The 27287-nt window shown below is 43.3% G+C and overlaps 1 protein-coding gene across 1 annotated transcript; it reads right to left on the bottom strand.

Annotated features, from left to right (window-relative positions):
* Window positions 1-6681: 6681 nt before the first annotated feature.
* LOC115182258 (PR domain containing 14) lies at window positions 6682-17754 on the bottom strand. Its single transcript, XM_029743877.1, has 8 exons — window positions 16759-17754; window positions 16147-16200; window positions 15851-16011; window positions 12446-12716; window positions 11909-12111; window positions 9965-10066; window positions 7022-7241; window positions 6682-6842 (listed from the first exon to the last, which is right to left on the bottom strand). Exons 1-8 carry the CDS (start codon window positions 17381-17383, stop codon window positions 6682-6684), a joined length of 1797 nt encoding a protein of 598 aa, XP_029599737.1. The 5' UTR covers window positions 17384-17754.
* Between the last annotated feature and the right edge of the window lie 9533 nt (window positions 17755-27287).

The following is a 27287-nucleotide window of genomic DNA, read 5'->3' as shown; positions in this document are numbered from 1 at the left end:
TATTAATATCTCATTAATATAAAGATTAAAGACCTATAGGTGACCTGGTAACTGCCTGAAATATTACTATCACATTAATATAAAGATTAAAGACCTATAGGTGACCTGGTAACTGCCTGAGATATTACTATCACATTAATATAAAGATTAAAGACCTGTAGGTGACCTGGTAACTGCCTGAGATATTACTATCACATTAATATAAAGATTAAAGACCTATAGGTGACCTGGTAACTGCCTGAGATATTACTATCACATTAATATAAAGATTAAAGATAAAGGAGATGATTGTGGACTACAGGAAAAGGAGGACCGAGCACGTCCCCATTCTCATCGACAGGGCTGTAGTGGAGCAGGTTGAGAGCTTCAAGTTCCTTGGTGTCCACATCACCAACAAACTAACATGGTCCAAACCCACCACGACAGTCGTGAAGAGGGCACAACAAAACCTATTCCCCCTCAGGAGACTGAAAAGATTTGGCATGGGTCCTCAGATCCTCAAAAGGTTCTACAGCTGCACCATCGAGAGCATCCTGACTGGTTGCATCACACTCCTGGTACGGCAACTGCTCGGCCTCCGACCGCAAGGCACTACAGAGGGTAGTGGGAACGGCCCAGTACATCACTGGGGCCAAGCTTCCTGCCATCCAGGACCTATATACTAGGCAGTGTCAGAGGAAGGCCCATAAAACGTGTCAAAGACTCCAGCCACCCTAGTCATAGACTGTTCGCACGGCAAGCGATACCGGAGCTTCTACCACCAAGCCATAAGACTCCTGAACATCTAGTCAAATGGCTACCCAGACTATTTGCATAACCCCCTCACCACCACCACCACTGCCACTCTCTTGTCATCTATGCATAGTAACTTTAATAACTCTACCTACATGTACATATTACCTCAACTAACAGGTGCCCCCACACATTGACTCCATACCGGCACCCCCCTGTATATATTGTTATTTTTTACTGCTGCTCTTTAATTACTTGTTACTTTTATCTCTTATTCTTATCCATATTTTATGAAACTGTAAGGTTTACTCCTGTTGTATTCAGCACATGTGACTAATAACATTTGATTTGATTTGATTAAAGACCTATAGGTGGCCTGGTAACTGCCTGAGATATTACTATCACATTAATATAAAGATTAAAGACCTGTAGGTGACCTGGTAACTGCCTGAGATATTACTATCACATTAATATTAAAATTAAAGACCTGTAGGTGATCTGGTAACTGCCTGAGATATTACTGTCACATTAATATAAAGATTAAAGACCTGTAGGTGGCCTGGTAACTGCCTGAGATATTACTATCACATTAATATAAAGATTAAAGACCTGTAGGTGGCCTGGTAACTGCCTGAGAGATTAAGTGTCAAATCAAGCAGGTAAAAGATTGTCATGATGGATTCTCCAGACTCAGCCTATCAGAAGGCTTCCAGAATCTGAATCAGCAAATCAAAAAAGTGTTAGTAAAAGCAGCCATTTTAGCACCACTAACTAGTGATAGGCTAATGTTATCAGAGAGTATGTTTTAGACCTGGCAGCTCTGTCTCTCTCCTCGGTCAGGGTGCCGCCCATCAAGATACAGGCAAGAGACAGTCAGAGAGGAGCAGAGAGTTAAAGTGAGGGTCAGGCAGAGAGGAGCAGATGTTTAAAGTGAGGGTAAGAGACAGTCAGAGAGGAGCAGAGGGTTAAGGTGAGGGTTAAGGTGAGGGTAAGAGACAGTCGGAGAGGAGCAGAGGGTTAAGGTGATGGTATGAGACAGTCGGAGAGGAGCAGAGGGTTAAGGTGAGGGTTAAGGTGAGGGTTAAAGTGATGGTATGAGACAGTCAGAGAGGAGCAGAGGGTTAAGGTGAGGTTAAGGTGAGGGTAAGAGACAGTCGGAGAGGAGCAGAGGGTTAAGGTGAGGGTTAAGGTGAGGGTAAGAGACAGTCGGAGAGGAGCAGAGGGTTAAGGTGAGGGTAGGAGACAGTCGGAGAGCAGCAGAGGGTTAAGGTGAGGGTAGGAGACAGTCAGAGAGGAGCAGAGGGTTAAGGTGAGGGTAAGAGACAGTCGGAGAGGAGAAGAGGGTTAAGGTGAGGGTAGGAGACAGTCGGAGAGGAGCAGAGAGTTAAAGTGAGGGTAAGAGACAGTCGGAGAGGAGCAGAGGGTTAAGGTGAGGGTAAGAGACAGTCGGAGAGGAGCAGAGGGTTAAGGTGAGGGTTAAAGTGAGGGTAAGAGACAGTCAGAGAGGAGAAGAGGGTTAAGGTGAGGGTTAAGGTGAGGGTAAGAGACAGTCAGAGAGGAGCAGAGGGTTAAGGTGAGGGTAAGAGACAGTCAGAGAGGAGCAGAGGGTTAAGGTGAGGGTAAGAGACAGTCAGAGAGGAGCAGAGGGTTAAGGTGAGGGTTAAAGTGAGGGTAAGAGACAGTCGGAGAGGAGCAGGAGGGTTTAAAGTGAGGGTAAGAGACAGTCAGAGAGGAGCAGAGGGTTAAGGTGAGGGTTAAAGTGAGGGTAAGAGACAGTCAGAGAGGAGCAGAGGGTTAAGGTGAGGGTAAGAGACAGTCAGAGAGGAGCAGAGGGTTAAGGTGAGGGTTAAGGTGAGGGTAAGAGACAGTCAGAGAGGAGCAGAGGGTTAAGGTGAGGGTTAAAGTGAGGGTAAGAGACAGTCGGAGAGGAGCAGAGGGTTAAAGTGAGGGTAAGAGACAGTCAGAGAGGAGCAGAGGGTTAAGGTGAGGGTTAAAGTGAGGGTAAGAGACAGTCAGAGAGGAGCAGAGGGTTAAGGTGAGGGTAAGAGACAGTCAGAGAGGAGCAGAGGGTTAAGGTGAGGGTTAAAGTGAGCGAAGAGACAGTCAGAGAGGAGCAGAGGGTTAAGGTGAGGGTTAAAGTGAGGGTAAGAGACAGTCAGAGAGGAGCAGAGGGTTAAGGTGAGGGTTAAAGTGAGGGTAAGAGACAGTCGGAGAGGAGCAGAGGGTTAAAGTGAGGGTAAGAGACAGTCAGAGAGGAGCAGAGGGTTAAGGTGAGGGTTTAAAGTGAGGGTAAGAGACAGTCAGAGAGGAGCAGAGGGTTAAGGTGAGGGTAAGAGACAGTCAGAGAGGAGCAGAGGGTTAAGGTGAGGGTTAAGGTGAGGGTAAGAGACAGTCAGAGAGGAGCAGAGGGTTAAGGTGAGGGTTAAAGTGAGGGTAAGAGACAGTCAGAGAGGAGCAGAGTTTTAAGGTGAGGGTTAAAGTGAGGGTAAGAGACAGTCAGAGAGGAGCAGAGGGTTAAGGTGAGGGTTAAGGTGAGGGTAAGAGACAGTCAGAGAGGAGAAGAGGGTTAAGGTGAGGGTTAAAGTGAGGGTAAGAGACAGTCAGAGAGGAGCAGAGGGTTAAGGTGAGGGTTAAAGTGAGGGTAAGAGACAGTCGGAGAGGAGCAGAGGGTTAAAGTGAGGGTAAGAGACAGTCAGAGAGGAGCAGAGGGTTAAGGTGAGGGTTAAAGTGAGGGTAAGAGACAGTCAGAGAGGAGCAGAGGGTTAAGGTGAGGGTAAGAGACAGTCAGAGAGGAGCAGAGGGTTAAGGTGAGGGTTAAAGTGAGCGAAGAGACAGTCAGAGAGGAGCAGAGGGTTAAGGTGAGGGTTAAAGTGAGGGTAAGAGACAGTCAGAGAGGAGCAGAGGGTTAAGGTGAGGGTTAAAGTGAGGGTAAGAGACAGTCGGAGAGGAGCAGAGGGTTAAAGTGAGGGTAAGAGACAGTCAGAGAGGAGCAGAGGGTTAAGGTGAGGGTTAAAGTGAGGGTAAGAGACAGTCAGAGAGGAGCAGAGGGTTAAGGTGAGGGTAAGAGACAGTCAGAGAGGAGCAGAGGGTTAAGGTGAGGGTTAAGGTGAGGGTAAGAGACAGTCAGAGAGGAGCAGAGGGTTAAGGTGAGGGTTAAAGTGAGGGTAAGAGACAGTCAGAGAGGAGCAGAGTTTTAAGGTGAGGGTTAAAGTGAGGGTAAGAGACAGTCAGAGAGGAGCAGAGGGTTAAGGTGAGGGTTAAGGTGAGGGTAAGAGACAGTCAGAGAGGAGAAGAGGGTTAAGGTGAGGGTTAAAGTGAGGGTAAGAGACAGTCAGAGAGGAGCAGAGGGTTAAGGTGAGGGTTAAAGTGAGGGTAAGAGACAGTCGGAGAGGAGCAGAGGGTTAAAGTGAGGGTAAGAGGACAGTCAGAGAGGAGCAGAGGGTTAAGGTGAGGGTTAAGGTGGGGGTAAGAGACAGTCAGAGAGGAGCAGAGGGTTAAGGTGAGGGTAAGAGACAGTCAGAGAGGAGCAGAGGGTTAAGGTGAGGGACAGTCAGAGAGGAGCAGAGGGTTAAGGTGGGGGTAAGAGACAGTCAGAGAGGAGCAGAGGGTTAAGGTGAGGGTTAAAGTGAGGGTAAGAGACAGTCGGAGAGGAGCAGAGGGTTAAAGTGAGGGTAAGAGACAGTCAGAGAGGAGCAGAGGGTTAAGGTGAGGGTTAAAGTGAGGGTAAGAGACAGTCAGAGAGGAGCAGAGGGTTAAGGTGAGGGTAAGAGACAGTCAGAGAGGAGCAGAGGGTTAAGGTGAGGGTAGGAGACAGTCGGAGAGGAGCAGAGGGGAGGGGGGAGAAGAGCAGATGTCATTGGGACAGTCTTTATGTCCTTCTGCTACAGCCTCATCCTCTCTCCCCCCCTGTCCCTCAGACCACCTCATTGCTGCTACTCCATTGTCATTCATTTGGTGTCACTGGGGTTGGTTCATTTTCCCACTGCCAGGAGTGAAGGATCATATCCACCCTACCCATCACACATACACTCACTATGCTCCTCCTTGCTGTCTGAAAAGAGCACGCTTAACTCACACACACACACACACACACACACACACAGTTTATGTGTGTGAGGTCCCCACTGAGGCCATTCAGGAGGAACTGAAGCCTCCGTTCTACAATGACAGCGGAAGAAAATAATTGATGAGCTCCTAGTTAAATTTAATACGAATCATTCTAATATGTGATCCATTAAGATCGTCGATATCTGCATTATAACCCGTTACATTCAAACTCTGCATTATAACCCGTTACATTCAAACTCTGGATTATAACCCGTTACATTCAAACTCTGGATTATAACCCGTTACATTCAAACTCTGGATTATAACCCGTTACATTCAAACTCTGGATTATAACCCGTTACATTCAAACTCTGGATTATAACCCGTTACATTCAAACTCTGGATTATAACCCGTTACATTCAAACTCTGGATTATAACCCGTTACATTCAAACTCTGGATTATAACCCGTTACATTCAAACTCTGGATTATAACCCGTTACATTCAAACTCTGGATTATAACCCGTTACATTCAAACGTCGCAACTCCGATTTACCTGCTAGAACAGCCTATAACACGATTTTACTGATCATGAAATGAAGTCTGAACAAAATATAATGTCAATGTAAAATCTAAAACGTTATAACCGTGAATTGGCTCCCCGGGTGGCACAGCCGTCTAAAGCACTGCATCTCAGGGCAAGAGTCCCTGGTTCGAATCCAGGCTGTATCACATCCGGCCGGCATTGGGAGTCCCATAGGGCGACGCACAATTGGCCCAGCGTTGTCCGGGTTTGGCCGGGGTAGGCCGTCATTGTAAATACGATTTTGTGGTTAACTGACGTGCCTAGTTAAATAAAGGTAAAATACATTTAAAAAAATAAAGGTTAAAAAAACATTTTATTCAAAAATAAATTGAATAAAGATGTTATTGTTATTTAATTAAACTCTTCTGGTAACCGAAAGTGCATCAGGCAGTAAGTCACTCTCTATAAGTAGCCTTATCAAATACACTGGAAGGGACTTGTTTTCAAACGAAAAGCAGAAATGTAGTCTAACCAGAATTTAACCTAATTGTGTTTCAATATTTTCGAGTTTCACTAATATGTGAAATGAATTAAATATGTCGCCAAAATATGTTCGTGGCCAATTACATTGTATCATCAACATCAGTTGTCATTTCTCGATGCGAATCCTGTTTGTGTAATATATGTAAAGGCTTTATCGTTACTAACAAACCCAGACTTATTTACATGGTATTATTTCATTCATATTTATTAGAAAGACGATGCTTTTAAACAGTTAAAACACAGACACGCAAGAGACACGAAACAGACAGTCGGGAAAAGCACAGTTAGTCGTGAAAGACCGACATAGGATGGATTTAGAGGTAGTATGATAAACATTGTATGCAGATAAATTAACACGTTTAAATTAACACAAGTCTGGGGATGCATGTATAAATGAAAAACTTGTACACAGCATTTTTACATAATAATAATAATAATAATCCAAGCCGATTTTAAAGCTTAACTATAAGAAATTGTGCTCACTTACGTTAATACCTTTGTTTATGTAACATTTCGTTAAAATATTGCATTATTACAATGATCAACACCCATAATTAACCAAATAACGGAAATAACAAAAGATTTTAGACAGAAAAGAAAAATACGTATTCTCATTACATCAAAACAGACTCAAATAAATAAATACATTTAACAAAAAAAGTTATTTACAGTGTGTCATACAATACAGTAAAATTGTAGTATTAAATATATTTCCAATAGTTATTATCTTTAAAAAAAAAAGCTTTTGGAAGTCTCCTAGCAACGATTTGAGCTCTAATCGACATTTCTTCTGCGCATTCTAGAATTACACATTGTAATTATATGGAATTGTTTTAATTCCAGGGTCGATATTCTGGGTTCAGAACCGCCAGTTCCGTGTACGACAGTCTCTGCGTCCTGCAGTCCTTGGTGACTGAAAGCGTCGTTGTTTTATCCTCCAAACATCCGTTTATTGAACTGGTAGGGTGAACTGCGGTTTCTGAGAGGGCTCTTTCTGTCAAAAATAAAAAATAAAATACATTTTACAATGAACATCCATATTAGGCAATTAATCAACACATAAGTACAGCCATATATTTCTGTATTTATCCTGTATTTTGGTTTTGCATTCAAGATATAGACCAAACGTGTCGTATTCCTTCAGTAGGCTATTTAGTGACAATCAAATCTTACTTGTGTGACTGTTCATGTGGTTCTTGAGTTGTGTCGCTTGTTGAAAGGTGCTTCTACACACGTCGCATGGGTGGGGTTTCTCCTTGGCGTGGGTGCGCCGGACGTGGCTGTCGTGTGCGGCGTGCGAAGCGAAGGCTTTCCCGCAGTGTTTACACTTGAAAGGCCGCTCTCCGGAGTGCTGGCGGATGTGCGTGCGCAGGATGCTGGAGGCAGTAAAGGCCTGGAGTAAAGAACATAGAAGTTTGACACTTAGAACCGGAGAAAAAGTAGGTCTGATAATATTTAGGTAACTGACTTGTTCTACTTTCAACACCGCGACAGATTGTTCATGGTAATAAATACAAAATGCTACCCAGGCCTGACATTTGAGTCAATTCGATTTCAAAACAGGCTACCTTATCATTTGTAGATTTTTAAAACACTAGCAAGTAGATAACATTGTTAAACAGGTTTTTTTTTTTGGGGGGGGGGGGGTTAAACAACATTATTTAAGTAGGCTAGGCCTACATAAAGACCGAGAAGGAGGACCTCATATCCTACAAAACAACAAAGAAAACGTCTGTTCCTCTGAGAGCCGTAAATTCAGAGTGTAATCTCGGTTAGAGGGAGGAACATCTGGCGCTAATCACCATGGACATGTCTCGGTGGAGCGTGCCTGCAGGCTGCACGACCAGACCGTAACGAGGAGGCTCACGCCAAATGGGGGGGGGCTGACCTCACACGCCCACCGAGGATTGTACACACACACTCTCTTCCATGCTTACCTTGTTACAGTACACACACACACACACACACACACACACACACACACACACACACACTCTTCCATGCTTACCTTGTTGCAGTACACACACACACACACACACACACACACACTCTTCCATGCTTACCTTGTTACAGTACACACACACACACACACACACACACACACACACTCTCTCTCTTCCATGCTTACCTTGTTGCAGTACACACACACACACACACACACACACACTCTTCCATGCTTACCTTGTTACAGTACACACACACACACACACACACACACACACACACACACACACACACACACACACACACACACACACACACACACACACACACACACACACTCTCTTCCATGCTTACCTTGTTACAGTACACACACACACACACACACACACACTCTTCCATGCTTACCTTGTTACAGTACACACACACACGCACACACACTCAGGGGCGGGGGGACGGGGGGGACACGACCCCCCCATCCTGGGAAAAATATGATTTGTCCCCCCCAATATATCACTGAAACATAACTATGTAATTTAAATAATATTAATAATACGCAATGAAAGCAATTGTACTGATTATAGACACTTAATAGCACGTTTTTAAGTTTCAAAAGATTGCGACCCCCCCACCCTTTGCCTCACAATGGTTTGATCCACTGCCAGTTCCTTAGCTTGCTAGGTAACGTAGAGCTCGTATCTACTGTCTGAAAGGCACTCAATGCACGTAACTGACGTGAGGTTAATCCAGTCAATCGCGCACACACACTAGCTGAATATGCAAAGCTAGCGCGCAAATATTAACTATTAAGCTAGCTAGTACCTATTCCATTTATGTGGCGTCGTCAAAGATGGAATCTTTGCTATCGTCAATTTATTCCAAGATCAGCATGCAGATGATGTAAGTTAGAGCTTCAAAGTCCCTGTGATAAGGTTAGCGATAAACTGAAGTCCAAACTGAACAGAACTACACTCTCTTCTACCATTGTTTTAAATATATTTAATGGTCTCGTTGCAAAAGCTAAATTGTCGCAAGGGAACTTTTATTTATATATTTTATTTCACCTTTATTTAACCCGGGTAGCAAAGATTATAGCAAACACCACTGAATTGGTGCTCGCTAGCTTTGCAAATTCAGCTATTGTTGGAAGCCAGCCAATATGAAACAAACGATTAAAATTACAAAAGGTTGAAGCATATGTTGTGTAAATGGTGAACTCATACAGCTGTCAACTCTTGTCACTGCAATCCGTTTCACATTTGCTAGCTACCTTTTAGATCGAAGCCCATATAGAATGATAGAAGATAAGATGATAGAAGCCCATCTCCTACTGTAAATAACCTACATACTGTGTGTGTGTAGCAAACCAGGTAGAAAATGGCAGAAAAAAGACGGACATCAGAGTATTTTTCAGTACACCAAAACGCATAGTAAGAACCCTAGTAGCCTAATATCTCAAAGACTAGTTGATAAAATGTTCATAAGAAAGAAATGAAATTCTAATGGAAATGTTTCACAATGATGTCATTAGGCAGAGCAGGCAACAGATGGCACACAGACAGCAGAGTTGGGGACAGATATGCAGGGACAGACTGGCAGAGACAGGGAGTCTCAGGTAAGTTTGTTGAGTCTTTGTTTGGCAACATTATGAAAGGTTCTCAATTTTTTTGACTTGTAAAATAGGAACATAATTGGAAAATGCCATGGATACCCCCACTCTCAACTTAAACTGGTGAATGAACTAAGATTTGTTAAAGGCAATGGTATTGCTGTTGTGAGTAGTTGTGTAGTTTTGGGTACCGGTAGTTAGGAGTACGGCAAACACCTTATTTCTTTGGTTCCTCAATATACATTTACCATATTACAATGTAGGCTATGTGTTACAGCACTACTTTTGGTGTCCCCCTGAGGAATTGCTCTTGAGAAAATTTCATGTAATTGTCCCCTCCAAAGTTGATATCAGATTTTCGCCCCTGCACACTCTCTCTCGCTCTTCCATGCTTACCTTGTTACAGTACACACACACACACACACACACACACACACACACACACACACACACACACACACACACACACACACACACACACACACACACACACACACACACACACACTCTCTTCCATGCTTACCTTGTTACAGTACACACACACACACTCCCTCTTCCATGCTTACCTTGTTACAGTACACACACTTGTAAGGGCGCTCTCCAGAGTGCACGCGCATGTGTTTGTTGAGGCTGGAAGACTGAGAGAAACTCTTCCCGCACACTGAGCACTAGGAAGGAAGAGAGGTCGAGGAATTAAGGACGAGGAAATTGATTATTTTCACTAAATAGGGGGGGTGGGGCGGATAAGGAAAGACTACAGTACCCTTCAAGTACAGATTATCTTCTTCTGACACAAAGAAAATAAAAAAACAAAGATGGTGAGAAACAAAGACAAAAGATGTGCAGGAGAGGTAAAAAAATAAAAGAAAAATAAGTTAGGGGCTTCTAAAATGTAAGACAAAAGTACTCTGCCTTCAGAAAGTATTCAGAGCCCTTGACTTATTCCAAATTGTATTGTGTTACAGCCTGAATTCAAAATCAATGAAGTGTATTTCTCTCTCTCTCGTCCATCTACACACAATACCCCATAATGACAAAGTGAAAACATGTTTTTCAACATTTTTGCTAATTTATTGAAACTTAAATACAGAAATATCTCATTTAAATAAGTATTCACACCCCCTGAGACAATACTTTGTAGAAGTACATTCGGTGGTGATTACAGCTTTGAGTCATCTTGGATATGTCTGTATCAGCTTTGCACATCTGGATTTGGGGATTTTCTCCCATTCTTCCTTGCAGATTTTCTCAAGCGCTGTTAAGTTAAATGGAGAGCAGTGGTGAACAGCAATCTTCAAGTCTTTCCACAGATTTTCAATGGGATTCCAGTCTAGACTTTTGCTGCAGCCTTTCAAGGACTCTAACATTGTTGCACTGAAGCCATTCCAGCGTTGCTTTGGCTGTATGATTGGGGGGTTGAAAAACATAAATCTTCGCCCCAGTCTAAGGTCATTTGCACTCTGAAGCAGGTTCTTGTCATGGATTTGCTCGATTCATTGTTCCCTCTAGCCTTATCAGTCTCCCAGTCCCTGCTGCTGCTGAAAAGTATCCCCATAGCATAATGCTGCCACCACCATGCTTCACGGTAGGGATGGTGTTAGACGGGTGATGAGCTGTGCTTGGTTTTCTCCAGATAAAGAGCTTTCCATTCAGGGCAAAGAGTTACATTTTTGTCTCATCAGACCACAGAATCTTTCTTTCATGTGGATTTTTACAAACTCCAGGTGTGCTGTCATGTGCCTTTTTCTCAGGAGTGGCTTCCGACTGACCACTCTCCCATAAAGCCCTGATAGGTGAAGTTCTGTAGAGAGTGTTGTCCTTCTGGCAGGTTCTCCCATCTCAGCCAAGGAACTCTGTAGTTCTGTCAGAGTGGTCATTGGGTTCTTGGTCACCTCCCTGACCAAGGTCCTTCTTGCCCGGTTGCTCAGTCTGGTCAGATGGCCAGCTCTAGGCAGAGTCTGGGTAGTTCCATTTTGTTCCATTTCCCAATGATGCTCTTGGAAACTTTCAACACTCTAGAAATTGTTTTATACCCTTCCCCAAGATATATGCCTCATCACAGTTCTATCTCTGAGCTCCACAGACAGTTCCTTAGACATCATGGTTTAGTTCCTGCTCTGACATGCATCGTCGACTGTAGGACCTTATATAGACAGATGTTTCTTTCTAAATCATTTCCAAACAATTTAATTGGCCTCAGGTGAACTCCAATCAGGTTGTAGTGACATCTCAAGGATGATCGAAGGAAATTGGATGCACCTGAGCTCAATTTGGCGTGTCATAGCAAAGGGGTGTGAATACTTATGTACATGGAAATGATGTATTTCTGTATTTCAATACATTTGCAAACATTAAAAAAAAAGTGTGCCCACTTTGTCATTATGTGTTATTGTGTATAGATGGGTGAGAAAAAAAACTAAACAATTGAATCCCTTTTGAATTCAGGCTGTAACACAACAAAATGTAGAATAAGTCGAGGGGTGTGAATACTTTGTGAAGGCGTTGTGTACCTTATGTGGCCGGTGTTTCTCGTGGACGTGTAGTATATGGATCCTCAATCGGTCTCTCTTCTCAAACGACCTGTTGCAGAGGTGACACGGGAACTTCCTGTCGCCCTGGTCCACACAGCGAGTGTACTTCAGATGCTTGTCTCTGTAATATTGATAGGCGAACACTTTCCCACACCGATCACACTTAAAACCCTCTCCAGAATCTGAAATAGGAAAACATCAGGGAACGCCTTGGTAAAAATGTAGTGGCGTCGTTGTTAATAGAAATAAACACGTTTGATAGACTTATAGAATAGAATTAAGCAAAATCATACCCGTGGTATATGGTCTGATATACAACGGCTGTCAGCCAATCAGCATTCAGGGCTCGAACCACCCAGTTTATATCAGAGAATATAATGAGGCCCAGTAGAGTGTATATGAAAATATTAAACATGCAAATAGGTATGTTCGAATAACAGGCCATATATGCCACCCACAAATGAAGTTTCTACTGGGAAAAATAAAATAATTATATTCTATATGATCTTTCCTTACCTTCATGTGGAAGCATGGTATTCCCCTCCTCCAGCGAGTCTTTCAGAGTGAGAGGAATCCCCAGGAACTGAACATAGCAGTCCCCGTACCAGACCAGCAGCTCCTGGCCCGGCTGGACCTCCTTACAGGCCTCGTAGAAGATCTGGCCTTTACTCTGTACCGCGATCAAGTTCTGCTCCTCTGGGAAGCGCGCGCACTTCACTAGGGACATCCAGTTACCAGACGAGCCCCGGCCGTCGACAAAGTGACTCAACCCGCCGTTCTCGAACACCTGGATCAACGGACAGGAGAACATGTTGTTACACTCTTAGAAAAAAAAAAATTCCTTGTAGAAGAAAAAATGGTTCTATCGCTTGCTTCCTATATGGAACACATATATAGAACCCTTTCATCACAGGGTTCTTTGATCGGAACCCCAAGGCTGGTTTATCATGGAACCAAAAGTATTTTCATATGGAACCCTGTATGGTGCCATTTATAAATTATAGCTACTACTAATACATTTTAATAATTTTAGCTAAGAATTTAATATAATAAACGATTAAATAATGAACACCTGAATACCTGCATAGTTTTTAGATGTTGTTGTCATTATATACCAACATAGTTTGGAAATATGTACTGGTGGACCAGGAGGCATTTGTTTGTTTGAATGATGACCCATGACAATCGTGGTAACAACTCTGGCTTCTTTACGGACCAGTACAGTGTGGCTTGTTGGTGCCTTATCGGTAGGCTTTTTGCAAGTTCAATCACTGTCCTCTGGTATGTTTATGCTGGAATGGCAGTTACATTTTAAATTGACCAAAGGTTTTATATAGAGCCCTTTTTTGTTTTTAATCTAAGAGTGTATACTTTCATTAAATACATTATTTCCACTAGCTAGCGTTTAGTTAACAACAGCATGTTTGTATGAACCTTGCTGTTTGGCACTCTGACCCCGGCAACAATGTTGTAAAATGTGAATTCGATCTCCCCTCTGCCATAGAGAGGTAACCTGTTAGACGTCGTCAGTTAGTCGTTTTTCTAACCCGGGGAAATCATACAGCAGCATCATTAATATGGATATAAATGTCAATGCAAAACAGCTGAAACAAAATGAAAAGGGAGCTAGTTAGCTGACATTTCACGAGCGTGATGTGACTGTGTTAGCTTTCTGTTAGATGTTGTTCTCTCAAATCCACATTACACTCTGGGTAGGGATAGAACTCTGGGTAGGGATAGAACTCTGGGTAGGGGTAGAACTCTGGGTAGGGGTAGAACTCTGGGTAGGGGTAGAACTCTGGGTAGGGATAGAACTCTGGGTAGGGATAGAACTCTGGGTAGAACTCTGGGTAGGGGTAGAACTCTGGGTAGGGATAGAACTCTGGTAGGGATAGACCTCTGGGTAGGGGTAGAACTCTGGGTAGGGATAGAACTCTGGGTAGGGATAGAACTCTGGGTAGAACTCTGGGTAGGGATAGAACTCTGGGTAGGGGTAGAACTCTGGGTAGGGATAGAACTCTGGGTAGAACTCTGGGTAGGGGTAGAACTCTGGGTAGAACTCTGGGTAGGGATATAACTCTGGGTAGGGATAGAACTCTGGGTAGGGATAGAACTCTGGGTAGGGATAGAACTCTGGGTAGGGATAGAACTCTGGGTAGAACTCTGGGTAGGGATAGAACTCTGGGTAGAACTCTGGGTAGAACTCTGGGTAGAACTCTGGGTAGGGATAGAACTCTGGGTAGAACTCTGGGTAGAACTCTGGGTAGAACTCTGGGTAGAACTCTGGGTAGGGATAGAACTCTGGGTAGAACTCTGGGTAGGGGTATAACTCTGGGTAGAACTCTGGGTAGAACTCTGGGTAGAACTCTGGGTAGAACTCTGGGTAGAACTCTGGGTAGGGGTAGAACTCTGGGTAGAACTCTGGGTAGGGGTAGAACTCTGGGTAGGGATAGAACTCTGGGTAGAACTCTGGGTAGGGGTAGAACTCTGGGTATAACTCTGGGTAGAACTCTGGGTAGGGATAGAACTCTGGGTAGGGATAGAACTCTGGGTAGGGGTAGAACTCTGGGTAGGGGTAGAACTCTGGGTAGAACTCTGGGTAGGGCTGGAAATCTGGGTAGAACTCTGGGTAGGGGTAGAACTCTGGGTAGGGATAGAACTCTGGGTAGGGGTAGAACTCTGGGTAAAACTCTGGGTAGGGATAGAACTCTGGGTAGGGGTAGAACTCTGGGTAGGGGTAGAACTCTGGGTAGGGGTAGAACTCTGGGTAGAACTCTGGGTAGGGCTGGAAATCTGGGTAGAACTCTGGGTAGGGGTAGAACTCTGGGTAGGGATAGAACTCTGGGTAGGGGTAGAACTCTGGGTAAAACTCTGGGTAGGGATAGAACTCTGGGTAGGGGTAGAACTCTGGGTAGGGATAGAACTCTGGGTAGGGATAGAACTCTGGGTAGAACTCTGGGTAGGGATAGAACTCTGGGTAGGGGTAGAACTCTGGGTAGAACTCTGGGTAGGGATAGAACTCTGGGTAGGGGTAGAACTCTGGGTAGAACTCTGGGTAGGGATAGAACTCTGGGTAGAACTCTGGGTAGGGATAGAACTCTGGGTAGGGATAGAACTCTGGGTAGAACTCTGGGTAGAACTCTGGGTAGGGATAGAACTCTGGGTAGAACTCTGGGTAGAACTCTGGGTAGAACTCTGGGTAGGGATAGAACTCTGGGTAGGGATAGAACTCTGGGGTAGGGATAGAACTCTGGGTAGGGATAGAACTCTGGGTAGAACTCTGGGTAGGGATAGAACTCTGGGTAGGGGTAGAACTCTGGGTAGGGGTAGAACTCTGGGTAGGGATAGAACTCTGGGTAGGGGTAGAACTCTGGGTAGAACTCTGGGTAGAACTCTGGTAGGAAGACTCTGGGTAGGGATAGAACTCTGGGTAGAACTCTGGGTAGGGATAGAACTCTGGGTAGAACTCTGGGTAGGGATAGAACTCTGGGTAGAACTCTGGGTAGGGATAGAACTCTGGGTAGAACTCTGGGTAGGGATAGAACTCTGGGTAGAACTCTGGGTAGGGATAGAACTCTGAAGGTCCTATATGGTTCTAACCTATTTTAGTAAAGGGTTCTTTAATTTCGTCCAAAGAAGCAACATGTTCTATGTAGAACTCTAAAGAACAGTTTTTTTCTAGGAGCGCATATGACTATTATATGGCACAGAAGTTTATGTGACTACAAATTGTTTAACTGCACAGAGGTTGGTTTAATTGGAAATCAAGCATCTCCGTTTAGGCCCACATTTACGCACGAGTTTACATTTTACGCACAGCTGGTTAATGCACCACATAAAAAACAAAAGTTTTTTTTAAAACGTTTTTCTGACGATAAATAACACACACACACACACAATAAACATAATTTAATAACTGACCTCCCACATCAGCGTGTTGTCGTCGTATGTTTTGATCTCGCTGGTATTGACCAGTTTCCCCTGAAACGGGCCGAACCGGGTTCCCTTGGTGATGGCGCTCTTCTCTGCGTAAACTCCGTAGTGGGACAAACTGCCGTAACTTGTCTGGTGGATAGATAACCCTGTAAGTGACATTTAAAAACACGTTAAACTTAACACCCTTTACACAACTTTACAAGTTCACAGAGCGGGAGATGGGGAGACAGAGAGAGACAGAGAGAGAGACAGAGAGAGAGAGAGAGAGAGAGAGAGATTACCTTCTGGAAGTCCAAGCGCCCCAGTTTCCAAGGTGAGTTGTTCGCTGTTGCAAACTGTTGAAGATAATGTTGCTGGTCATCAATGATGAACATTACAAATCAAACACAGACTGACAACATGAGCTGGATTCTCAGACCGAGATTAAGCCTCCTGGAATTGACAGTTTGGTTTTATGATATGTAAATGTAAATGAGAATTTGTTCTCCACTAGCCTACCTGGTTAAATAAAAGTGAAATGAAAAACTATTTTTTTTAAATATAGGTAAATCCATAAAGTCCCAGCTAGAAATACATAATTATTGCCTACTGATTAATTATCCAGCCCCAAGTGGTTGTTGAATCTTTTTTATTTGTTTTATTTAACTCGGCAAGTCAATGAAGAATACATTCTTAACTGCTTACAGATTTGTACCTTGTCAGCTCGGGGATTCGATCCAGCAACCTAGTGGCCCAATGGTCTAACCACTAGGCTACCTGCCGCCCCGCATTTAACAATGTAAACTTCTTCCGAACATACTTTTGGACAGCTGAAGCAAACACGCACGTTTTCCCTTAATAAGGAAATTTACCTTTGTAGTTTCGCCAATATTTCAAAGGCTCTATCTGTTTACCTGAGTTCCCAAGCAGGGCTACTCCGGAGATGTCTTGACCGGCATTCTGCTCCTGGCTCCGGGAATATCCATACAGCACCATGAAAAGGTCGTCCTCGCTGAAACTATAAGTGCGCGTTTTCTCCGGTGATAATTCGGTTCCCCTGAGGTGGAATGAACTTTCTTTAGACGGTGAGAGAGAAGGAGCGGAGGACCCGAAGTCTGATAGACCGACAGATAACGGGCCGGTGGCGTGTTCGGTCACCACCGATGCCAGCTCCTCGTGCTTGGAGTAAATCGTGTGTCCCACTCCCGGCATCATCCGGTTAAAGTACGGGATGTGTGACACGTTAAAGATCTGCTCGTGAAGAACGTTAACGGCGGTGGCTTGGTGGCTGCCGTTGCCGAAGAACGAGGGTGTTCCGGTGGTGAAGTTGAACGGCATGACTGTCTGGGTGTCGGTGACTAGCCGTCCCAGAGACTTGAGCGGGTGAAGGAGATGCTGAGAGCTCCTGAAGATGTCCATGTAGTGGTGGGCTCCCTGCAGCGGGGCAGCGTAGTAACCCGAACCCCGGACAGGGCTGCCTTTGAGGGGGTTGGAGTGGAACGGCTTGTCCTTCACCGTGGAGAGGCTGGACAGAGACATCACAGCAGGCGGGGAGGCAGAGCCAACCTGTGATGATTTGAATATGAATAGTCGATGTTGTAGCTATTCGGCCTGGAGAGAGATGGAGGTCGAGAGATTTTAGCTTTATTTCCAGCAAATACCTTAAATATTTTGCTCAAATTAAGTTTTACTTCTCAAGTTTATTTTCTAGATGATTATTTGAAGATTAATAAACCGATTTCAAATAGGGAACATAAATCAATTAGGCTACAATAATGGAATTTGGTAACGAACAAATTATGCATGTTTTTTAAAGGCCTATTTCCGCTCAAGATACATTTAAGAGAATACAATTAATTGTTGGTTAGTTATTTAAAAAAATGTCATCAAAATATTTCTGTCAAATCACAGGACTGCTGAACGAAATGCCAACATTGCTATAAGCCTGTATCACAATATTCATGTCAATTAACGAAAGGAAAAGGTTGTAATTTCAATTATCGCGCAATATGAAAATATCTTATTTAGCTTTCACCTATTATTGGCTATTAGAATAATACAAATCTTATATGGCTTCAGCACTTTACACTTTAACAAGATCAAATTTCTGCAGGAACGGATAGTTCCAAAATCTTAAAACGAATTATATTAAAAGTCATACACATATTTTTCGTCAGTTAACAAATTCATGAAAATGTATTCCTAAATTTGAGAACACAGATTTTTTGGTGATTTTTTTTTTTACCAAACTTACTGCATTCACAGCACTTACAATCTACAATAAAAAAACAGCCGTTTGGGCATTTTTTACAGTTCGCAAAGCACACAGTTGACGTTCGTCAATATCTTTAATTTGGTGCCTGAGCCTGCAGAGTAAAATACTTTAAATTGGTGCTCGACTGTGCATCCCTGTAAACGAGCAGTATGAGTTGTAGGGGCCATGGCCCCCCGTCACAGGGCGGGAAGTGAGTGGGTGGTAGCCAGCAGTAACTGAGACAAATCAGGGTCATGACACCCAAATGAAAGAACACCAGGTCAGCGGCAGAGGTCAACATTAATGAAGCTATCGCAAGTCACAACTCCTTTAAAAAGCATTAGGGCGCGACCAGTTCAATGGCTATTAACAACCGGTTATAAGACCGCTATAAACGGAACTTCACATCATTTCTGCATTCAATTGTCTATAGAAATAATGAAGGAATGTGATGAGAAATTACAAGAAATAATAGAAAATGTTGCCACATAGGTCTAAAACGACTTTACACATAGCAGTAGCAATGTAATAATATTTTCATTAAAGCAATTACTTTTTTTGTTTCGAAGGATCAATCTTAAAATCTGACTTACCTCAAAGGAGATTATTTCTAAATCTGAAGTTGCCAATTTAAAGATAGTTTTTTTGTTGTTGTCCACAGACAAAACACGAATATACGGCTACAAGTGTGTGCCGCTTTATCTTGCTGATAGAATCCTCTGAAGGTAAAGTAGAGAGACAGGAGCAGTAGGACAGACCGGAACAACAAAGACACACAGAGGGGATCTATTGAACTGAACGCGGTATACAGAACGGTTAATGGTACCGGACTCATGAAAGGTTCAGATGCTGCACTCCTACTATTGGTCAGAGAGCAGCTATGGTCACCCTGCTTGCGTCTCAAACCCCAGGAGGATTCCACCTTTTTTACATTACAAACCCCCCACGCACGCACGCACGCACACACAGGCGAACACACACACACACACACAAACACAATACCGCCTTATTGGCGTTATCAAAAATCTAAATAAAAAACGTGTCCCAAAACCAGTATTCTGGTAGGCCTATTGGTAAGGTTACAGTTAATCCCAAAACCCTATTGAGAAAAACAACTCATTTAAAATCGAATGTCAAGTCGATTTATGTCCCCTCATTACTTATTTTCGATAAATTTAGATGGGGATGGTTAATTAAGATAATGATGATTGTAATGAAGCAGCCTATAAAACATTTGTCTTCTAAAAAAATAAAAGCTGTATGCTGAAATCCTATGTAGCGTAACATTTGATTATGTTGCTTGCTTGTAATCATTCCGAAATATTTCATTTAATAAAAAGTGACCGTAAATTGTTGTTATTTTGCCACCGGAAAATAAATATGTAAGTGTTTGAAGTACAAAACGAACAAATCGATTTATGTTAGAAGCATTAATAATTTAAATCCTCATTCATTTACAAAACAGCATCACGGAAGACCTGATAAAACGAACAATTTCTACAGGGCAATATGGAAACAGATATGTGTTCATTTGTTAAACGGTTCAATAACATTATCACCACTAACAGCCACCCTATTCACACGTCATTCCTTCCCCACGTCCCAGTTACTCACAACACTGAGTCGCATCCCAGCCGGACTAACGCATCGTCCAATCTAAACGCATGCATTCAACAACTTGCAAAGTACGTGACAAAAACTCAACGCAATTAGCTTTAAATTAGCCATCCATCAATTTAAATAAATATCTCCACTTTCAGGATCAACCTTCTTTTTGCATCTAAACACAAAACAAAATCGAATTAAAAGTGTATTTGTTATACACCCAGAACAAGTCATACTGCAGGCTACACAGTAACACAATGAAACGCTTCCTTGCAAACTCTTGTCAAACAGTGCAGTATTTATAAAACATGATTCAATAACATAGCGGAACTAGATTAAATGTTGCAATAACAATTCTTTATTTACAATGGTATTATTCAACATCAAATTGCAAATAGCATCAGCGAAGCCTTATTAGTTGACAACTTGCATATATAACTGTGTTTAAACTTCTGCCGGCATATCTAACTTTTGCATAAAATGCTCAACACTAAAGATTACAAACGTTGATGCGTTGAGTGACGGACGGGTGGAACGGACGGACAGTGTGATGTTTCTGGTGAACAACACAGCTGGAGAGAAAAAACAAAAATCCATCTCAGAGCAGCGCGCAACACTGTAAGCTTTCTTTCTCCAGAAAGTTCATAGAATATATTACATATTGCTTCAATATCCCATTGCATCATGTTTTTTTTATCCATATAGCAGACTGACAACAGTTTGGGGGGGGGGGGTATGAAATTATACAAATAACACAGCCTTCAACCAATCACAGATAAGAAAGAGAGAGAGACTGCTTGTCTCAGCAACCAAGATGTGTTGATCAATGACGCACCCATTCAATAATGTACATATTCACAATACAGATATGATACAGATAAGCTTTAAAATATACAAGGGAAACAGACAATCTAAGGCAATATGCTAGGCTTTTAGCATTTCAAGGTTCTTGCATTTTAGCTCTAAGAAAACTGGCAGACAATACAAAAACAGGGCATTTTAAAAAATCTCCCAAATGAAAAAGGTAAAGAGAGTAATTATTTTGTTGTAAATTGATTTATATTCACTGCCTGTATGATTTTTTTTTTTTGAGGGGCAAAAAAGGTTGTTTGCTCCCAAGTCCTGATATAAATGCTTTAAAAAACATTAACCTCATGGCTTATATTCATTTCAAAATCTTAACAATCTTTGGAAATTGTCAGAGGGGTGGTGACAAGAGTGATTTTCTTTAGAATTGGCTATTCTTAAAAACGTAAGTCAATTCTCAGCAATGACATCCAGCTTTTTTATCAAAAAACTGATCGACAGTTGATACATCTCGATAAATCGTGATCAATCAAATCGTACAGCAAAACGGAGGAAATACAGCGTTTAAATCTGAGACAGGGCCCCATAACATACTGAATAATAGGACCCGTATGCCTCATACAGACAAAGTGTTACTGTACCTCAGTGTTCAAAGGGACTACTAGCCCAAAATGATAAAAATGTTTAAAAAAAAAAAAAAAAAAAAAAATATTTTAAAAATGATAGGAATTATCTGAGAGAAGAAGTGTTGATCTAGTATCAGTCAGCCCCCCCCCCCCCCTCCTTTCATTAAAATATAAAAGGCTAAACCGATCCGGATTTATGAATACGGACCCTGATCTGTGATCAGCTTTCTCCATCCTCACCCAAACTGTTACCAATAAGGAAATGAAAACAAAAACATCTAAAAAAAAAAAAATCTGTTCTCAGACCAGGTCTTATGAGTAATTTCAGGTTTGGCCAGTTCCAGAACTAACAATCGACAGAGAATAGTATTTTTAAAAAAAGTGGTGGGCTTGTATCCCCAGTGGGATCCTATTCCATATGTAGTGCACTACTTTTGACCAAGGCCCATAGGGCTCTATATAAGGAAAAAGGGTATCATCTGAATCGCAGCTTTTCCAGTCTATTCTGATCTGAGGTCAGCCATGACAATACATTCAGATCCCACATACACACACACACACACGCACACACTGCAATCTCTCCTCACATACAGACAGTCACACACTACGAGGTGACATTGCATGTTTCTCTGAGGACTATCATACTGTTTGGGCTGCTAATAATACCCTTTATCCCCTTCAGCAGGGGTGGATTCAGCTGTTTTAGGGGCCTGTTTCATTTGACACTGATGAAACACAACTAAGTCCATCTCTGTCCTTCATCATCAATGTAATGAAAGGCTGGTAGAATTCATAACCCAATTTACACGGCATGGGATATTTGGCTTGTCCTCCATAGTAATGTCTGGCTTATTATCACAGGTAATGTCAACATTGCTGGCGTGAGCACCAGTCTGTTGGTGCCATCGCTCCAACACAATCATACGATACCAGGCTGCAACTCTTTCAGGATTGGTGGAAAGATATAGTTATGAGGTCTGACTGTGACGCAACAAAGGATCTACAGTGACCATAATATGATGTCATTATACCCGTTAGAGGGGCGAGGGAATATGATGTCATTATACCTGTTAGAGGGGCGAGGGAATATGATGTCATTATACCTGTTAGAGGGGCGAGGGAATATGATGTCATTATACCCGTTAGAGGGGCGAGGGAATATGATGTCATTATACCCGTTAGAGGGGCGAGGGAATATGATGTCATTATACCTGTTAGAGGGGCGAGGGAATATGATGTCATTATACCCGTTAGAGGGGCGAGGGAATATGATGTCATTATACCTGCTAGAGGGGCGAGGGAATATGATGTCATTATACCCGTTAGAGGGGCGAGGGAATATGATGTCATTATACCCGTTAGAGGGGCGAGGGAATATGATGTCATTATACCCGTTAGAGGGGCGAGGGAATATGATGTCATTATACCTGTTAGAGGGGCGAGGGAATATGATGTCATTATACCTGCTAGAGGGGCGAGGGAATATGTCATTATACCCGTTAGAGGGGCGAGGGAATATGATGTCATTATACCTGCTAGAGGGGCGAGGGAATATGATGTCATTATACCCGTTAGAGGGGCGAGGGAATATGATGTCATTATACCCGTTAGAGGGGCGAGGGAATATGATGTCATTATACCCGTTAGAGGGGCGAGGGAATATGATGTCATTATACCTGTTAGAGGGGCGAGGGAATATGATGTCATTATACCTGTTAGAGGGGCGAGGGAATATGATGTCATTATACCCGTTAGAGGGGCGAGGGAATATGATGTCATTATACCCGTTAGAGGGGCGAGGGAATATGATGTCATTATACCCGTTAGAGGGGCGAGGGAATATGATGTCATTATACCCGCTAGAGGGGCGAGGGAATATGATGTCATTATACCCATTAGAGGGGCGAGGGAATATGATGTCATTATACCCCTTACAGGGGCGAGGGAATATGATGTCATTATACCCGTTACAGGGGCGAGGGAATATGATGTCATTATACCCCTTACAGGGGCGAGGGAATATGACGTCATTATACCCGTTAGAGGGGCGAGGGAATATGATGTCAGAGGGCTCTGGTTTAAAGTGTGTAGGTCATGGGGTTCCATTTAGGATGCAGCCTGTGTGTTAACATGAGGGTTAGTAAGGTTCACCACCACACACCATCCCAGTCTACACCCTCCCAGTCTACACCCTCCCAGTCTACACCCTCCCAGTCTACACCCAGCGCTGCTGCATCAACTGCCATGAACCTATCATTTGGATTAGAGAGATTTAAAAATATAAATATATAAACTGCAATAAAAAAAAGTATCAGTGTTTTAATGTTCGATGGACAGCAGAGCATACAATGTACCTCCAGGAAAAAATCTGCACCCCAAAAAATTAAATAAAACGCAAAACGTAAGATTTCTGAAGTAATTGTTATTGCTTGTTTACGTACATCACACTGACGGACCAGAGCAGTTTGTCCTGTCTTTCTATCGTGGTGCTAGCTATACGCTCAAGGCTGAGAAGCAAGCGACAATCTGTACACTGTATACATACCCCCCCCCGGCATACCTACCTACCTACCTACCTACCTACCTACCTACCTACACCCTGCATTAGAGCCTGGGTAAAGGCTCCTCTGTACACTGTATACATACCTCCCCCAGGCATACCTACCTACCTACCTACCTACCTACACCCCGCATTAGAGCCTGGGTAAAAGCTCTTCTCCTGTACCATATCAACGACTCTGACAAGGTCAGACTCTCCTCTTCTCAAACAAACACGTAAAACACCGCTCTGCTTTTACAGCAGAGAGAGTCAAGACCAGACAGGGTGAAAGAAGAGAAAAGGCCCAAATCAATAGGAAAATCTGTCTGTCTGTTAACTGGTACAGTATGTACAATCTGTTAACTGGTACAGTATGTACAATCTGTCTGTTGTTAACTGGTACAGTATGTACAATCTGTTAACTGGTACAGTATGTACAATCTGTCTGTTTCTGATGTCTTCAACCACATGATGTAATTCAACAACTTCTGATGAAACTACTGAACCAAAGTCAAATCCGTAATATTTCAATGTGATATAATATAGTAGTCTTTACAGAAAGAGTTTAACCGCCGAGTTTAAAATGACACAAAGTGCCTCTTTTTACGCACTTTCACCACTTTAGAAATCGTCTTCTGTTGTGTTTTTGCTACGATAATAAAGAAATTATCTAAGATAATAAAAAAAAAACATCTATACAGAAAAATAAAACTTAATTTAATAAACTATAAACCTCTTGACTAAATTAGTCTAATTATCATACAAAGCATTATTTCAGTCAAACCAATAATCTGCAGTGTTTAAAAAAAACAAAAAAACATTTGTCTTTATCCTACACATCATCATCATCATCATTCGGAAAACAAAAACAAACAGCAAAAAGGCAAAAATGGCTGAAATGAGTTGGCCGCTGCGCCGCTGTCCACCAGAATCCAACAGTAAATGTTGAGAGTCAGTTTGATGCCATTGTGGAACATGAGAGGAATGTTCTAGAACATCAGAGGGATCAGAAAGAAAACAAATTGTTTGAGATGAGTTCAGATTGCAAAAATGGCCACTGTCCATAGAGAGGAATACATTCATCTGACGAGGATCCCACCGCTGCCACCAGTACTCAGTCAGTCAACCCAGAGGATGAGGGGGGGCTCCACGGGGCCTACCCAGAGGGGGCGGGCCTCCAGGCAGATGGGGGGGGGGGGCTAGAGTCAATCAACCCATAGGGGGAGGGACCTACAATAGAGGGGGAGGGGCCTACAGTAAGTCACACTACGGTGAATGCAGCTGGACAGAGACAGGCTGGCTCACGGATTAAAGGAGGGGTTAGGCGTTTTAGGGTTACCTCCCTCTTTACTTTCAACCAGGGCCCTATATAGGGAACAGGGCGCCATTTGGAACATGTCAAAAAGTCAAATCTTTCCTCCATCCCCCCCCCCCCACTCACCCCTTGAACCCTGGGTTCTGGGTGAGCCCCCCCCCCCCAGTAAGGATAGATCTGAGGAACACTTTATGCCAGGTGGGTGAAGTCAAGAGGTCAGGCTTGGTTGGGCAGAGTTGGGTCAGGGCACTGCCAGGTTCACTCAAAGAGCCATTGGTAGATTGGTTGGGTGGTTGAAGATGAGCGAGCTCATTGGATCCTGGGTGTTAGCATCAAGGTGCTGGTTGGCTACACGCTCCACCAGGGTCAGCAGTATTTCTGTAAACAGATGAAGACAAAGAGAGAGAGAGAGAGAGAGAGAGAGTTGTTTCAGATACAGATACACATTTAACATACATTACCAGTCAAAAGGTTTGACACACCGACTCACATTCAAGAGTTTTTCTTTATTTTTACTATTATCTACAGTACATTGTAAACTCATCAAAAAAAAGAAACATCCCTTTTTCAGGACCCTGTCTTTCAAAGATAATTCGTAACAATCCAAAATAACTTCACAGATCTTCATTGTAAAAGGTTTAAAACACTGTTTCCCCATGCTTGTTCAATGAACCATAAACAATTAATGAACATGCACCTGTGGAACGGTCGTTAAGACACTAACAGCTTACAGACGGTAGGCAATTAAGGTCACAGTTATGAAAACTTAGGACACTAAAGAGGCCTTTCTACTGACTCTGAAAAACACCAAAAGAAAGATGCCCAGGGTCCCTGCTCATCTGCGTGAACGTGCCTTAGGCATGCTGCAAGGAGGCATGAGGACTGCAGATGTGGCCAGGGCAATAAATTGCAATGTCCGTACTGTGAGATGCCTAAGACAGCGCTACAGGGAGACAGGACGAACAGCTGATCGTCCTCGCAGTGGCAGACCACGTGTAACAACACCTGCACAGGATCGGTACATCCGAACATCACACCTGCGGGACAGGTACAGGATGGCAACAACAACTGCCCGAGTTACACCAGGAATGCACAATCCCTCCATCAGTGCTCAGACTGTCCGCAATAGACAGAGAGGCTGGACTGAGGGCTTGTAGGCCTGTTGTAAGGCAGGTCCTCACCGGCAACAACGTCGCCTAGGGGCACAAATCCACCGTCGCTGGACCAGACAGGACTGGCAAAAAGTGCTCTTCACTGACGAGTCTTGGTTTTGTCTCACCAGGGGTGATGGTCAGATTCGCGTTTATCGTCGAAGGAATGAGCGTTACACCGAGGCCTGTACTCTGGAGCAGGATCGATTTGGAGGTGGAGGGTCCATCATTGTCTGGGGCGGTGTGTCACAGCATCATCGGACTGAGCTTGTTGTCATTGCAGGCAATCTCAATGCTGTGCGTTACAGGGAAGACATCCTCCTCCCTCATGTGGTACCCTTCCTGCAGACTCATCCTGACATGACCCTCCAGCATGACAATGCCACCAGCCATACTGCTCGTTCTGTGCGTGATTTCCTGCAAGACAGGAAAGTCAGTGTTCTGCCATGGCCAGCAAAGAGCCCGGATCTCAATCCCATTGAGCACGTCTGGGACCTGTTGGATCGGAGGGTGAGGGCTAGGGCCATTCCCCCCAGAAATGTCCGGGAACTTGCAAATGCCTTGGTGGAAGAGTGGGGTAACATCTCACAGCAAGAACTGGCAAATCTGGTACAGTCCATGAGGAGGAGATGCACTGCAGTAGTTAATGCAGCTGGTGGCCACACCAGATACTGACTGTTACTTTTGATTTTGACCCCCCCCTTGGTTCAGGGACACATTATTCCATTTCTGTTAGTCACATGTCTGTGGAACTTGTTCAGTTTGTCTCAGTTGTTGAATCTTGTTATGTTCATATGTCTATTTACACACGTTAAGTTTGCTGAAAATAAACGCAGTTGACAGTGAAAGGACGTTTTAAAAAAAAAATTTTTTTTAGAATTATAGTGAAGACATCAAAACTATAAAATAACACATGTGATCATGTAGTAACCAAAAAAGTGTTAAACAAATCAAAGTATATTGGGGCGGCAGGTAGCCTAATGGTTAGAGCGTTGGACTAGTAACCGAAAGGTTGCAAGATCGAATCCCCTGAGCTGACAAGGTAAAAATCTGCCGTTCTGCCCCTGAACAAGGCAGTTAACCCACTGTTCCTAGACCGTCATTGAAAATAAGAATTTGTTCTTAACTGACTTGCCTCGTTAAATA

Source organism: Salmo trutta, unplaced genomic scaffold, assembly GCF_901001165.1.
Source record: "Salmo trutta unplaced genomic scaffold, fSalTru1.1, whole genome shotgun sequence".
NCBI lineage: Eukaryota > Metazoa > Chordata > Actinopteri > Salmoniformes > Salmonidae > Salmo > Salmo trutta.
The sequence above is the reverse complement of the archived record's forward strand: the minus strand, read 5'-3'. Positions and strand labels throughout refer to the sequence as shown.

What these genes read in the sequence shown, in the direction of transcription:
- LOC115182258 (XM_029743877.1), bottom strand. Translation starts at nt 17,383, where the DNA reads ATGTCTCTGTCCAGCCTCTCCACGGTGAAGGACAAGCCGTTCCACTCC. An exon ending in AGTGTGTGTACTGTAACAAG is followed by an intron (nt 7,242 to 9,964) that starts GTAAGCATGGAA and finishes TCTTTACTCCAG; the next exon opens with GCCTTTACTGCCTCCAGCAT. An exon ending in CCACATGAACAGTCACACAA is followed by an intron (nt 6,843 to 7,021) that starts GTAAGATTTGAT and finishes TATTTTTGACAG; the next exon opens with AAAGAGCCCTCTCAGAAACC.